At 36.3% G+C, this 17,171-nt stretch overlaps 1 protein-coding gene across 1 annotated transcript in view; it reads left to right on the forward strand.

The window, feature by feature from the left end:
* LOC126161364 (dynein axonemal heavy chain 7) overlaps positions 1-17,171 on the forward strand; it is a 1,035,864-nt gene that overhangs the window by 83,104 nt on the left and 935,589 nt on the right. The window contains exon 2 of the mRNA XM_049917134.1: positions 12,102-12,255. Coding sequence (XP_049773091.1) covers positions 12,102-12,255 — 154 coding nt within the window. The remainder of the gene's footprint in view (positions 1-12,101; positions 12,256-17,171) is intronic.

Genomic DNA, 17,171 nt, shown 5'->3' on the forward strand with positions numbered 1-17,171 from the left:
AGGCTAGGATATAAGCTGCTTCGGTTACTGTGACAGAACCCATGTTACGAAACACCTGGCGGGAACTGGAATACCGCCTCGACTTTCTCCGAGCTATCCAGGGAACACAATGTTGAGGTTTGCTAATGTAAGTGGTCTGAAAAATAGCTAGTAACACTAACCTGTGTAATGGCATCAAATGTAAATTATTATGTCAAATCAGGGCAAGACTTTGTGCTCACACTGTATATTTTGGTAATATTAGCGGTTGATGTATATGTGCAAAACGAGTGCCAGGAATTTCAAATCAGTATGTGCACGAAGAATTTTCAAGTGTATGTGAACTGTATATTTCAAGTTTTGTATGGGTATGTGTTCTGTTGTGTGTGTATAGAAAGGGTATAAACAATAGGAAAAGAGAGGAATGTGACATCAGAAAATGTCACATGGCTAGGGTGCTGTGCTTGGCCCACGCCTAATGCATCCCCCTGAGGGTATTCTTCTCTTTCTTTCTCTACAGGGTATATGTAATGATGAGATGTGTGTGAATAAAATTCCAGAGTGGTATAAAATTTCTGAATAAAGAAACTGGCATCTAAAAGATGTCAACTTAGTCAGGATGATTGTATAGTTTCACTTGTTTTTCAGTTGAACCCATAAAACTTCTTTGATTTTGGGTAAATGAGCCTGTGAGCATTAGGATATGGGTTTTCATGAATTTCACTGTGTCTTACGTGAATATAAAAAAAAATTCTTAATTTCGTTGCTTACTGCTTTGGATTTTCTATAACTTTTTGATAGCACTAAATCTCCAATTTTAAATTGTGCAGGTTTTATTTTCCTATCATGTCTCTGCTTTCTCTTACTATAATACTGTTTCATAGTTTCTCTTACAATATCCTCTCTGTCAGTGACAGATATGCTTTTGCATACTGGGAATTCAATGAATTCACTAACGAGATATGTGAGTTTCTTGTTATACAAAACTTTGTAAGATGAGAATCCTGTTGTGGTATGATGTAAGCTATTTAGTGCATCTTCAAAACTACTAATTTATTCTAACCAATATGAATTATCCTTACTGCAGTAGGTTCTAGATAAATGGTTTATTTCTCTAATGTATTGTTCATTCGGTTTACAACTTGATGAGTAAGTGGAAATGAGTATATTTAATGTCGTAGTCTTCGATAAATTCTTTCCATAGGTTTGGTGTGCATTGGTTTCCATTATCAGATAAAATTCTTTTTGGGTTGCCTACTGTGTTAAAATAGTCCTTTGTGATTTCAGTAATGAGTTTCGTGCTGGTTGCATTCTTCAAAGCATAAAATTTTACATGTTTTGAGAACAAAACTGCCATAACAAATATGTATTGGAAGCCAATTTTACCACTTGGCAGTATTTCAAACAAGTCAATGCCTCCTAAACCCATGTGTTTATTGGATATAATACTTTGCAAATAGCCTCTAATCAGTTTGTTGCTAACCTTTACTCTTTGACATTTACCACAGTTAGCTAGAAACCTTCTGACTCTTTTTTCAGAGTTCTGAAAATACATGTTTTTCCGAATTTTTTGAATACACTTCAGTGATCCACAATGTCCAAATCTTTCAGGCACAACAAAAGACTACTAAACACATAAGCTTTCGGCCAGAAGACCTTCTTCTGAAATGGAAAACACACACACACACACACACACACACACACACACACACACACATTCACGCTAATGCAGTTCATACACACAAGACCAATTTTTTTGGCTGCCATTCTTGATTTTGATTTTGATTCATTTTGTATAAAGGTTTTTCTAGGTGTAATTATGTTTTAATCTGTTCTTCACAAAAGGTTTTCATTCTGTGACCTACCACCTCTAAAGCAAGCTCCATTTAGAAGACTCTGGCTTTATTTTTTATTGTTTGGTTTCTGACCAAAAGTAGCTCCTCAAACATCTTTCATATTTTTCCAAATGCATATCTGGATTAATAATCTGATTTGCTCATGACAGGGTCTCACTGTTTAAATTCTTTTTTACAAATTTGATTTTCAAGTTACCTGACATATTGATGAAAACTTTATCTTTACATTGGCAAATGAAATCTACTAGATGGATTTTATTATCACTTGGAAACTTTTTGATGTTAATAGTACTCCAGATATTATTATTATTACTGTAAAAATTTCTAGTTACAATACTTTCTTCAAGTTAACCTACTTTTGGTTTACATTTTTAATACTTCTCACACATGCGTCAGCATCAAATTTCAAAAAATTGTCATTAAAACTTTTAATTGTTTCTTCTACTTTTGTATTTAGAGTTTGTGTTTCATTTTTTACTTGAAATTTGTATCATTACTGTTGATTTCATGAACTATTGTTGTTTCTGACCTTTTGGTCCTAATGTCAACTCCCTGAATATTTTCACTGGATTTGTGATGTTCATTTTTGAAAACCTCTTTTAAATTAACCATAGTGTTCAGAAGCCTTTCTGTTTTTCTACTGTTTGCCTTATTTTGATTTTTGTTTTAGTTAAGTCTTTATTCACTACATTCAAAGCTTCTGCTTGCCCCATAACACAATTTTCTAGGTTATCAAACCTGTCATTGACTTGTTTATTCTATTTATCAAGTTTCTGACCCTGTTTTTCTGAAGTTTCTTTTATTAAATTCGCTATTCTATCAAACAAACTGTTGCTACTCCTACTGTTCATGCCTTCTGTCTCATCAAACCAAAATAAAGGTGTACAGACCTTACTTACTGTGCAATCTACTGCTTCACCTTCAGACTCTACACTACTGTGACTCTCCTCACTACATTGTCATTATTCTTCTGTAAATCCACATACTCCTCCTCGCCCTTCTTTCATTGACATTTTGTACATTTACATCCCCCATATTTCTCAAATATTTAACTACTCAGAAATACCACTTAAAATAAAATTAAAAAACCTGCACTCACTATCACTTTGAATAAAAATAGAAAACATTTTTGGAAATACCTTGTTGCAAATGATGATGTTGCTGCTGGTTCAGTTGTACTGGTTCAGTTGTACAGTGTTGTAGTTTGCCATGATCACAGTTAAAACTTGCATCATATTTTATACAAACAGTTGTTCATCCTTCTTTATTCTTTTCTTTGTTCAAATTTTGTTTCAGATACTGATGGTTTACAATATGTCACTGAAATATACCCAAAAATTCAGAATTGAGTAAGCACTCCAGTGAGAACTTAATGTTGATCCCATCTCCACCACCAACTGAAAAGTCTCCCTGGCTGAGATCAAATACTTGAAAGTCAATTAATACAATACACTTAATAAAGTTAGTAAATTTAATAATTCATAATAAAGATTCTTGAAGTTATCAGTTAATTATCAGTATCTGTAGAAAATGAATTGTTAGGTGAGCTTGTTGAACACACTTAATTGGAGTTATCTGCATTGTAAAGCTGATGTGCTGCTGTTGCTGTAGAAAAGAAAAATGTGCAAATTGTGGTATAACAATAACTGACTGAAGTGGGTAAGATGCTCAGATTAATTCATGTCACATGTGATCATGAGTTTCAACATAATTGGTTCTGTCTTGAAGTCATTTGAGTAATGAAACAAACAATGGTACAACAGTGCCTCTAGGAATCGATTACATATTTACAAATCAGAGTGGCAAGGAGGCCACCTCAAAAGACTGAGCAGAAAGAGCCTATAACAGTGGTCCCAGATGCGCCTTATATAGATTTTTCTAGAATTTTGGTGATTGTTAAAACAGAAAATTAATGGAATACAGTGAATTTTGACTCATATTAGAAAATAACAGAGTATAAATCAACATAAAATACCATTACACAGTATATGAACTGTGTGGGACTACAGTCTCATTCACATTGAAAGTAGTCAGATATTCCTACTTGAGGCCTAAAGAATACTTTGAACAGGTTTATTACATTATAACAATTCCCAAAGTGTTGTATACATATATTGTCCATATTTGATTAAGCTTAGGATTATTATTGACATGTTATTAGCTTTCAAATTAATGTGAGTGAGAATCTGGTGATAAGAAAACTCTAAAGAAAAGGAAAACTCCTAGCTGTTACGTTTCAAGACTCACCTGCCATGACAGTTGTCATGTTGTAGAAATGGATTTACATGCAGTTGTTGGCACCTCTGTATCTGGTGCGACAAATAAACATTTCAAGTGCAGCTCAAGATATTTTGAAGATCTTTAAAAAGGACAGACTGTGAATAATAACAAGGATGCACAATTGACAACAAAGTGACTTATGAGAAAGAAGGGATATGTAGGTCCTGCATAGGGGGAGGCATCGTAGATAACTTCAGTCTCTCCAAGACTGATGAGATACATCCTAAGGACAGAAAGAGAGAGAGAGAGAGAGAGAGAGAGAGAGAGAGAGAGAGAGAGCTGCCCCCTAGATTCACTGTTGCTAAAACTCACATGATCTTATTGGCAAAAACTCATTGATCACCTGGGAAGCACCACAACATCAATGCTGATAATGCAGCATCAGCACTGGTGGTGTGTCATGTGGATCCTTACCCCTCTTCCTCAGCCCCAGAAAAAGGATAAAAAATATTGAGGCTGTTACAATAATTTTATGCCTCGGTTCGTTAATGGTTTGTGTTTCTGACAGTGAAAGTTAGTTGCAGCTGAACTGTGATCTACACAATCTCAATACAAGGTACTAGTAATAGAGAACTATGTTATTGAAAAATATGTTGAATGCTGGTGGTGAAGGTATTTTTATAATCATAAAAAATACGATAATGTCTAGTCAGATTAGTACAGATTTAGAAAGCAAAATTATTTGGGTGATCCCTGCCTCATCTGTGGGGAAACTTGTAGAATATTTTGCATAAATTTCCTGATCATTTTATAGCTTTAGGTGAAGATTTCAACTTAGCTGCTGTAGTCTGGGAGACTCAAATGATTAAAGTAATAGAGATGAGGAAATCATGTGAAATTGTTCTAAATGCCATATACAAAACATTATGTTGAGGGTGTACACACTGACAATGTTGAGTATGAGTGGACAAAGTTCAGGAGCACTGTACAATATGCTTTAGAAAGCTACATGCTGCTCAAAGTTATGATGACCGGAAAAGATCCAGTGTGGTTTGGCAAGTGTATTGGAAAGCTGCTATGAAAGCAAAGAGAGGCTCACTGCAAATTTAAACATAGCCAAAGCCTCACAGGCAAATAAAAACTAAATGAAGCCACAGTTAATATAAGGAGACCCATGCCTGTAGTTTTCAATGAATTTAACTGTAAGATTCTAGCTACTAACTTCTCAGAAAATTGTAAGTAGTTTTGGTCGTATGTTAATCAGCAAATGGATGGAAGCCATCTACCCAGACATTCTGCGACCACAGTGGCATTGAAATAGAGGAAGACACAGAAAAGGATGAAATAACATATTTTTCCAAAACTGTTTCATAGAGGAAGATCACACTTTAGCTCCCCTCTAAATTTCCACGCAAATGACAAAATGACAGATATAAAAGTAGGAAACCATTGAATAAAAAAGCAACTGAAATTGCCCATCAGAAGAAAGGCCACTGGACCTGCTGGGACACCAGTATGACTCTACATAAAGTATGTGAAAGAAGTTTCTTTTCTTCTAGCAGCAGTGTCCATAGGTCTCTGGAGGAGTGAAATGTTCCTGATGACTGGAATAAAGCACAGGCCATTCCCATTTTCAAGAAGTATCATCAAAGAGATGCACAAAACTATAGGTGTATATGGGGTGATTTTTTTCCATTGTGTACAAACAAGGGATTGATCGATGAGAGGATACAGAACAAAAGAGGTCTGGTGAATTTACGTCTGGAAATGCATATTTTCTGCTAGAGACCTTTTATTCAGTCATACTTTGTTACAGAGACTCCAGTCTACCATGCACTGTATCATGCAACCACAGTTACAGTGTGCATGATTTCCTCCTAGAGGATTGTACTGTTCCTCATATGTCATGCCATAGTGTCCCTCCTGCCATAGGAATTGGCAACATTGTGTCCAATTCACTTCTCTCGTGGACTCACTTTATGGAGGATGTGCAATTCACTTCTCTTGCTGGCTCACCTTGTAGTGGATGTGATAGTGTTGTACACAATTGTTCCATATTCGGGCCATTGCCTGCCAGTACAGGGTAAAGCCAGACGACTGTGTGGAACATTATCTTTGACAACTGATACTGCCCTCATCATTAACAGTGTGTGCAGGGCTTACTAGCGACAGACTTTCCACATTGGGAGTAGTTTTGTCACTGGTTTCTTCACCAGGCAACCACAATTCTGGGATCTGTCATCCATCCTATTCACAGATGAAGCCACTTTTATGCAGACTGGTATCTTCAACTTTCATAACAGTCATCCGTGAAATAGTATGCAGGGCCTCATGGTATGCTGACAGCAAATCATCAGCATTGACGCAGCTGGAATGTGTGGGCTAGGATAATTGGCGACCATATTTTGGGACCAGTCTTTGTTCCACATTGCCTAACAGACTGGAACTATTGGTGTTTCTTGTGGATGACTTTGCCTCCCCTGGTACAAGAAGTGCTGTTGATGTTGATGATTCGATTGTGTGGCTGCTACATGATGGTGCTCCAGACCACTTTGCATCTCAACCATGTCTTCCTGGTCAATGGGTAGGATGAGAGGGTCCAGTTGCATGGCCTGCTCAATTCACTGGATCTCAACCCATGCGATTTCTGGTCATTGGGCCATTTCAAAGTTATTGTGTATGCAGAGTCTATTCCAGATGTGGAGACACAGGAGCAGCATATTCATGCTGTCTGTGATACTGTTTAGGTGCAGCCTGGCCATTGTAAGTGTGTGAGACAGAACATGCTACATGCGTAGATGCATGCATTGAGGCACATGGAAACCATTTTCAACACATACTGTAACTGTGGCTGCATGGTACATAGTGTATTAGACTGCAGTCTCTGTAAGAATGTATGATTGGATAAATGTTCTCTAGTATGGAAACTATGCATTTCCAGACATAAGTCCATTGGGTCTTTTTGTACCATATCTTCTTAGCAACAATTCCCTAGAGTTTGTACATGGTGGAAAAAATCACTCTGTATATCTGATGTTTGAAAATCTTCTCTGTTAGAATCAACATGGGTTCTGGGAACAACAATCATGTGAAATCCAGCTCACCGTGTTCATTCATGAGACCCAGAAAGCAGTAGATACAGTACTCTGGTTGATATTGTGTTCCATGACTTCAGAAAGGTTCTTGATTCAGTTCCATGCTGCCATCTAGCGAACAAAACACAAGCGTATGGAATAACAGGCCAAGTATGTGATTAGACTGAGGAGTTCCTAGTAAACAGAACACAGTATGACATTCTTGGTAAAGAGAAGTATTTGGATGTGATAAACAACTTCAGATGTACACCGAGGTAGTGTTTTCGAACCATTACTTTTCATATACTTTAATTTGTGTTATACATGTGGCAAGGGACTTTTCAGCTATATCCCTGGTCTACAAGCCTCTTCCATTTGTTTCTATTGAGTGCACTGTTTGTCCATTTGGTCTTTATGTTTATCCTAGCTATGTCCTTGTGGATGTTATCTTGCCATTTAATTCTGTGTCTCAACCTTCCCCTCATTCCATCTGTTATCCTGCTGAATGTTATTTTAGGTAGTCTGTTTTTGTCATTCTTGTTATATGGCCTGCCCAGTTCAGCTGTCTCTTCTTTACTGTAACATCATTGTTACAGTATTTGTACAGCTCTCTTAATTATTCATTTTTTCTTATCTTTTATTTCATGCTATTTCCATCATACACCAGTTCAAAAATTTTTCTGACTAATTTTCCTTTGAGCTTTCACAGTTTTTCTTTATCTTTCTTTCTAAATGTTAATGCTTCTCCTCTGTACGATGTTACTGGTATAGTAGTCAACTGATACAAGCAGACATTGAAGTTAGTACTTTTCGCAATATATACAAACGACCAAGTAGATAATGGCAGAATTTCCATGAGGCTTTTATGTACATGGTGCTGTTGTATACAGAGACTTTGCAATTTTGGAAATTTGTAGTGAAATGCAGGAAGACCGACAGAGTATCAATACTTGGCACTGGGCGTGGCAGTTGATTCTCAGTACAAACAAATGTAACGTATTGAATATATCTACACAAAAAGACACTTCATTGTATAATTACATGATTACAGAACATCACTAGCTGCACTTACTTCTAAAAAATGTCTAGCAATATGTGAATAAGTCCATTCACATATTTAAAATGGAATGACCACATAAAATTAACCGCAAGTAAGGCAGATGCGATAATGAGATTTGTTGGAAGAATCCTCAGGAAATGTACTTCACCAGCAAAGGAGGGTAGCTTATAAAACCTTTGTTCAGTGAATCCTTTAATATTGTTTGGCAGTCCAGGATCAGTACCAGATAGGATTGATAACAAAGGAATTAGAGCAGAGCCAAAGAAGAGCAGCACATTTTGTTACAGTTCCATTTGATAAGCATGAAAGCATTGCAGAGATGCTCAGCTAACTCCAGGGCCAGTCACTGCATGAGAGCTGTTTTGCATCATGCTGTGGGTACTGTTGGAGTTCAGAGAGTGTGTTTTCTTAGAAGAATCAGTCAATATATGCTTCCTCCTATGTATATCTCATGAAATCCCTGCCATGTTTTAGATTCTGTTTTATAATATTTCCCAAGTCATTGGAATTGTAATTCTTAGCATTTGCTGTTTAGATCTTCCACCATTTCATTAAGCACTTTCTTGGACTCACTAAAACTAACATGCTGTCAGCACAACATATATATGTCACCTTTGGCCTCCTACACTCACTCCTCTCACTTCATCCATGCACTGTGATAGAATCTCTTCTGGATAGATGTTAAATAGCATAGGTGAAATGCAACATCCTTCCTTGACTCCTCTTCCTATTCCTATTCTCTCCATTAAGTTTCCACCAGTTTTGCTTAGTGTATAACTACTAAATCAGTATTATTTGTTTCCAGTTGATGCCATATTTTCTTGTAATAAAAATGAGTCCATCCCACCTTATTCAGTCAAAACCTTTTGGCAAATAAATAAAAAACAGAATAAACCTTCCTGTTATTTTCTATGTACCTGTTTCCTGAGGCTTGAAGTAAAAGTAAGGATGTTATACCTATTGTGCCCCCATCTTCTTCAGCCTGTCTTTGTGCTAGCCTTCATCTCTCAGTGATGTGAAGATATGCTAAGAACGACATGTGATTCGGATTCCATATTTAACTATAGATCCTCTTTCCCTGGTAGGAATACTGAGGGAGGTTAAGGAAGTACAAGTCACCAAAATGGCATCCAGTTGAAAGAACTTGCACACAGGTGGCTGAAAATCCCTCTTAATGGACTCTTAGCCAATCATCGCATATGAATTTACTTACTTTACACCTGTTCTGAAATGATACTTTTGTTCCATGATGCTGTTTAGCTTACTATACACTCATATGTTCACCAATCTCAGTTAAACCTTGGCTACATGTGGTTTCAGACTTAAAATACCTACATTCCTCACATTTTCTGGTGTTTTCTTTGTGAGAGATGCAAAGATTGATTTCAAGATGCCATTAGGCCACTCTCTCTTTGAGTATATTTCCGTTATTAGTGTTTCTGTTGGAGCTCATCAACCACTGTAGCCTTTCCAGTTTTCATTTCCTTAAAAGCTGTCTCCAGTTGACTCCAGAGAATGTTATAGCCCTTTATTACTTCATTCACTACTTCCAGTTCAAGTTATTCTGTCTACTATCATCTTTCCCCTTCATATAATTTCTCAGTATTTCTTTCCACATCTGTTCAATTTCACATGGGCTGTGCACCATCCTACCATTCACCCTCTCTACCTGTATGATTTCTTTGTCCCTCGTCCAACATCAACGCCAACACTCCTATATACTCATACCTGTCATCTCTCTCTAACTGTTAACTAAATTGTTATATTCCTTCCTGATCAATTTCTATGTGACTCAGTCTGCCTGCCTTCTTAATTCATTATTTAAACTCTTGTATATTCTTTTTCATTCTTCCATGTTTACATTTTTCTTCTTCGTCATTTCTGTCAGTTTATTGATCTTTGGTCAGTTATCTACACTTTCCACATTCTCTCTCTAGGCCTTAATCTTAGCACTTGTATTGCTTTCTTATTTAAATATTTTTTACATTTTTTCCCATCTTTCATTGATGTTATCTGGTTAAACCATGCTGAATTTCCTACAAAATAGTTGTCATAGTTTTTCCTTCTTTCTGTAATCTGTAGGTAACTTCTTGCATCTCTCTATTTTTGTATCTTTGTTGGATTAATAAATACTCAAATTAGTGGTGTGTGCTTGGGAGTGTGCATTTCCAAGTCTGTGTGGTTCAGTGTGTGAATGTGTGTACTATTACTAGAAAATGAGCTAGTGGTCGAAAGCTAATGTGAATGCTGTTTTCTGTTACCTGTTACTGTGCTCCATGCATCGAATCACCATAGGCAAGTGATTGCCTTGCCTTTATTTTATGCATTGGTCCCTCACAGAATTTTTCATTATTGTTATTTAAATATCTTAGTTTCATAAATTGCCTTTCATTCTCTTGCCTGTTGTATCCCAACTCTGTAACTCTAATGTCATGAGTGGAACAATTGATTATCTAAACTATTATTATTATTTTGGCTGTAGTAAGTACATTCAGTTTTTTGTCTGTATTTTCTCATGTATGGAATTTTATAATTTGCCTTGAGATAGATGTATCAAAAGTATTCAATTTTCTATTTATGGCAGTCCATTCCCTCTTTTTACTTAATTTCTTCTGAATTTCTAACTTTCAGTATGTGGCCTCAATGTATTCCTCCTCTTGGAGATCTCTGTAAGGAGATATTTTAAGTTCAGAATCTGTTACATGAACGTCAGTAAAGTGCATGTCTAAGGAAACAGTAGTGAGATTGCTTCCCACTTCTTTCCACACAGGCAGAAGGGGTCCCAACCAGGTTCTGTCCCTGGTCTGGGTCAGGTATTGTTTGCAGCCACTCATTCTGGATCAGCTGCTGCCATCTTCCTGTTCATCTGTCCTTTGAAGTGGCTGTTGGCACCTTGCAGAGTGAACTCCTTATGCTGTGAGTGAAATTGCACTCATACTGATCCGCAAGTGCAGGGATGCCTCTTTTACGATTTTACACCATTTTGCCGTTTATTGGGCATAAACATGAACAGTATAGTCATAAGTTACCATACTGTTAATACAGTACACATATTAAGTTTGGATGATTTTCTTGTCCATTGTTAATTGATGTCTTGATGTTTTCCCTTTCCCAAATTTTCTTTTTGTTATATACAGAACCTGATGAATGAATCCTGTGATTGTTCTTCTGAAACTGTCTAACCATGCTTACTGAAGCCATAAGTGAACACTCTTTTCAAATGTTAGTTGCAACTGTGACTATGTATCAGTATGTGATTCTTTACATGTGACAGTTGTCTGAGACCTCAGACTGAAAGATAGTTCTTTTATAAGGTTCTTCAATATGAGATTCTTTATTGATAGTATGTTATCCGATCTCCTATTAAGCTGATGATTGCAAGATCACAAACAATATTGTAAAGAGTGGCCTGTTTGCTTTTTGAAGGTGTTATTAGCACATTAAGAAGGTGGCTTCATAGAAATATTGTACACAAAAATGAAGTAATAAAATCAGTTGGAAATTAGGAAACATTATATTGGTCAACCAGGTGAAGAAGGACAAAAAAGCATAGCTATGAAAACACATGGCTACTGTCTTTGTCAGCATAGTCAAATGCCAGTTTTGTTCATGTAGTGGTGTATACAGTTGTGTTAATAATGCTGAGTTGTAAAGCAGTGCAGCAATTATGACATGATGTTTACTTTAAAATAATACCATACACCTGCAATAACTGCAAAGTTTTGTTGAAGTATTTATTCCTCTTGAATAAACATTTAACAGTGTATTTAACTATTTACCATACATGAACTAAATTTGCCTCTATTGGCCAATTATTGAAATCATAAAACATTAATGTCAGCATAATTTTAAATAAATTGAATCATTTACTTAGATAAACACAGTCATATTTGATTTCCATTTCTCTTCCAGTGATCTGAGGCTAATCAATATTGACGAATTTACAACCAACAGGAGAGCATGGGATTTGGGAGATTTTCAACAAACTATCATCAAGCAGATTGAGGCAGTGAAGTCTTCATTGCAAACAGTGTGGTTTCCACAGATACAAAACATATTTTTCCAGGTACCTACAGGTTGTTTAATTTTGTGGTATAGAATTTTGTCACTGTTATTGTATTACTATTAACAAACACCAATTGGAATAGTTAAAGACATCTGCCACAATTATGAGGATTAAGAAGATGAAGTAATATTAGAAGAGGAATGGAACTATTTGAAGACTGCAGTGCTTCACTAGTCATGGGCATATTTTCAACTGACTTACCCAGACAGTTATAGGGGCCTACAATTGAACATATAATCAAAACTGTCATATTATTGGCAGAAGCAAGAAATCAATTAAGACTTTGGATTAGCAATCTGATACTTGCCCACTGTTTATAAATTATGAAACCAAAAGACAGAAATGAAATGACTGCCACATTACATGATTCAGCCCCCCCCCCCCTTTCACTTCTCTCCTCTCCCCAGAAGTAAGATTCAAAAACAGCCTTTATATGTAGTTACAGTGCTCATATTTCCATTGCAGGCGAGGATGCCTTTCTGGCTTCTTCTGCCATTTGTTTTGTACTGTAAGACACAAACAAACAGCACAGCCACAGTGAACCCAAGTTTATTCTTCTTCCTCATACAAGCAAACAGCAATTGAGAACATAGACACAAATATAGAAACAATCCAGGCACTGCTACAGGCAGTTGCTGACAATAAGGATGAACACAATATGAGGGTGAGTGCCTACTGCACAGTATGTATAAAGAGCAGGGTTCTCTTAGATGGCGTGGTGGATGCCATGCCATGTTCACAAGTTGTGTGGCCCACTGCAGGCAGCCTCCAGTGGCCAGCATGTGCAGATGCCGTCAGTGGAATCTTCAAAGTGTAGCATGCAGACAGCCTGGTGCAGCAGTATGTATTCAAGTGTTATGTAGAGAATGGCAGTAATTGTCTTTGATTGATTTTAACCTTCTCTGCCTAAAATCAAATGCACAACAGTTCTTATTCTGTAGGGTAAGTAACTCAAATCTTATTTTCTCATTGTATGGAATATGGATGTAAAATTTTGAGAAAGAGGCAAAGTAAATGTTGAGGTCGTTATACATCAGGGAATTTCACAGGGTGCATAATTTTTGTTTTGTTATATTTATGGTATAATTTGGTTTAAAAATGGTAAATTCTTCATTGTACTTTTTTATTTATTTGAATTTGAGGTACTGTATTATCAGGTATGTGCGAAAGTCCTCCTTGTTCTTCTCTTCTTTCATTGAAATGTACTGTATAGTCTCTCCTTTTAGCCAATTAATAGTGTTTCTCTTCATAATGGGATCTGAAAAATAAACGGGATTTAGAATTTCTGCTGTTGTAATGGCATTAGGTGTATCTGTGTTGATACTTGGCCAGCACATGTCTGATGGTGGTCTATATTGCATGAGTCTATGTTCCTAGCAAACAGTGAGATAGCATGTTGTGGAGAGCAGGGGGTGGGTGGGTGGGTGGGGTTGGGGAGCTAAATATGTTAGATGAATTGCAAACAGTTTATCATCCATCAGGACTTTCCTAGTTCTCTCACAGTTGTGGTCATAATTCATTTATGCTATATGATAAGCTCTCACTCCCCAGACAGAATATTAGGCACCTCCTTAAAAAGAGCACTCCGGTCACTTTGAAGTGCTGTAGATTGCGTAGAGCTGGTGGCATGCTGACATGTGACCTTCCATAGCTGGCATAAGTCATAAAAGTGAAGTGATTAGATTAGATTAGAGTAGTTTTTCATTCCATAGATCCATGCTGAGGGGATCCTCGTGGATGTGGAATATGTCCTTTTTTTTTTTTTGTTTAAAAAAAGCTGGAATAACAATACCAGTAGTATGAATATATACAATACATCATTTGTTTCATATTAAAAAATTCATCAGTGGAGTAGAAGGAGTTGGCCACTACTAAGTCTTTCAGGCTCCTTTTAAACTGATCTTTATTTGTAACTAAATTTTTTATGTTTGCTGGCAAATTATTGAAGATGAGTGTTCCTGAGTAGTGGACCCCTTTTTGAACTAAAGTAAGTGCTTCTAAGTCCTTGTGCAGATAATTTTTGTTCCTGGTATTGTATGTATGAACTGAGCTGTTTGTTGGAAAAAGAGATGTATTATTTAGGACAAATTTCATTAAGGAGTAAATATACTGAGAGGCAGTAGTTAGTGTACCCAGCTCTTTGAAGAAGTTTCTACAGGATGTCCATGAATTTACTCCACAAATAAATTGTATTACATGCTTTTGGACTCTGAAAACTTTTGTTTGACTTGAAGAGATGCCCCAAAATATTATACCATATGACATTATGGAATGAAAGTAGGCAAAGTATGCACGTTTTTTCATTTTTATGTCGCCTATGTCAGCTAACAGTCGAATTGCAAATACAGATTTGGTAAGGTGTTTCTGCAGTTCTGTGGTGTGCTCCTCCCAACTGAATTTATCATCAAGTTGTAATCCCAGGAATTTAGGACTGTCAACCACTTCTATCTGCTCTTCTTCATACTTTATGCATGTGCTGGGTGGAAACCTCTTACAGGTTCTGAATTACATATAGTGAGTCTTTTCGAAGTTTAATGTCAGTGAGTTGGCTTTAAACCATTTATTAATATCCATGAAAATATCATTAGCAGATCTTTCTAGAACTACACTCGACATACTATTTATTGCAATATCTGTGTCATCTGAAAACAAAACGAACTCTGCTTCTGGCAGTATAACTGATGAGAGATCATTAATGTACACAAGAAAAAGCAATGGCCCTAAGATGGATCCTTGTGGGACACTACATGTAATTTCTTCCCATTCTGATGATGACTGCTGACTTAATTCACTAGTCCCTTATACTGATACCCTTTGTTTCCTGTTAGCGAGTTATGACTTGAACCATTTTGCAGCACTGCCCGTGACACCATAGAATTCTAATTTGTTTAAAAGGATGTCATGGTTCATACAATCAAATGCCTTTGACAAATCATAGAAAATACCTGCTGCTTTTAATTTGTTATTTAATGAATTAAGTACATTTTCACTGTAGGTGTAAATAGCCTTCTCGATATCAGAACCCTTCAGATATCCAAACTATGTTCTTGATAATATGTTATTTGTGGTCGGATGCTTGAGAAGCTGCCTGTACATTACTTTTTCTAAAATTTTTGAGAATGCTGGCAAAAGTGAAATTGGTCTGTAGTTTGATGGTATCTCTTTATCCCCTTTCTTGAACAGAGGCTTAACATCTGCATATTTTAGCCAGTCAGGAAATGTCCGAGTTATAATTGACTGGTTACACAAGTAACTTAGAATTGTACTAAACTCACAAGAACATGCCTTAATTAACTTTGTTGATATTTCATTGTAGCCACTAGAATGCTCTGTTTTTAAAGATTTTATTATGGAAGTTATTTCTTTTTTTGAAGTGAGTGACATATTCATGTACCTGAAGCTATTTGTAAAGGCTAGTTTCAGATATTCAAGGGCATTATTTACTGATCCCGACAATCCCATTTTATCAGTAACGGCTATAAAGTACTTGTTAAATAGATTTGTGACACTATGCCCATTGGTTACTAATGTGTCTTCTACCTTTAATGCTATTTGCTCCTGTTCCTTTCTGGATCTACCAGTCTCCTCTTCCACTATATCCCATATTGTTTTTATTTTGTTCCCTGACATTGCTATCTTCTTCTCGTAGTGCATTTGTTTAGATGTCTGAATTACTTTTTTTAATATTTTACAGTATTCCTTGTATTTAGCTAAATCATCAGCATTGGAGCTATTCTTGGTGGACAGATACATTTTCCTTTTTGTCTTACAGGAAATCTTTATTCCTTGTGTAATCCATGGTTTTATTATAGACTTCTGTTTAATTTGAGTAACTTTTAGAGGAAAACAGTTTTCAAACATGGTAGTGACATTGTTCATGAATGTGTTATATTTTTCATTCATGCCATGAGCACTATAAACATCTATCCAGTTCATATCTTTGAGCAGTTTTCTAAAACACCCAGTTTTTGGTTGACTGACTACTCTCCTGTACTCAGATTTAGCAGTCTTGATAATATACTTAGAATTTACATCTAAAACAAGGAGCTGCATGTCATGATCTGATAGTCCATTTGTTACAGGTTTTATGTAGTAGATTGAAAGACAACATTACTAACTGCAGTAAATGTTTACTGGAAGACTGCATTAGAAAATCTGTATTAAAGTCACCAGCAATCAAAATTTCTTTGTTTCTTCCTGTTAAATAACCCAAAAGAGCTTCTAGATGATTTATAAATAGATTATAATTTCCTGCATGTGCACGGTAAATAGTTACTGTTATATAGGATCTGTTATGGAACTCTACTTCTGTGCACATGCTTCTAGATGCTGCTCTAAAGAGAATTTATTAATGTCTATGTTCTTGAATTTATGGCAGCTTTTAATAAATGTGGCAACTTCTCCTCCATCCTTATCTACTCTGCAGAAGTAGGAAGCTAGCTTAAGTCCTGAAATGTCTAACATATCTATACCAGAGGTCACTTGATGTTCAGAGAGGCAGATTATGTCAATTTGGTTAGATGAATTCATTTCATCAATACAAATGAGTAGTTCATCAACTTTATTTCTGAGTTCCAGAATGTTCTGGTGTAATAAAGATGACTGATACTGCATACTAATTGGATTATACGAGGGCCGTTCAGAAAGTAACCTCCGGTTGATTTAAAAAAATACACCAAGTTAAATAAAAATATTTTAATATAGACATCTTACAACTACATCTTTGCACTATTTTTCTACATAGTCTCCATAGCGATTGAGGCACTTATCGTATCTCTTCACAAGCTTTGAAATTCCTTCTGCATAAAAATCACCCGCTTGTGCCTGGAGCCAGCCTGTGACCGCATCTTTGAGCTCATCGTCGTCATCAAACCGCTGTGACCCGAGCCATTTCTTCAAATGCATGAAGAGGTGAT

Source organism: Schistocerca cancellata, chromosome 2 (genome assembly GCF_023864275.1).
Source record: "Schistocerca cancellata isolate TAMUIC-IGC-003103 chromosome 2, iqSchCanc2.1, whole genome shotgun sequence".
NCBI lineage: Eukaryota > Metazoa > Arthropoda > Insecta > Orthoptera > Acrididae > Schistocerca > Schistocerca cancellata.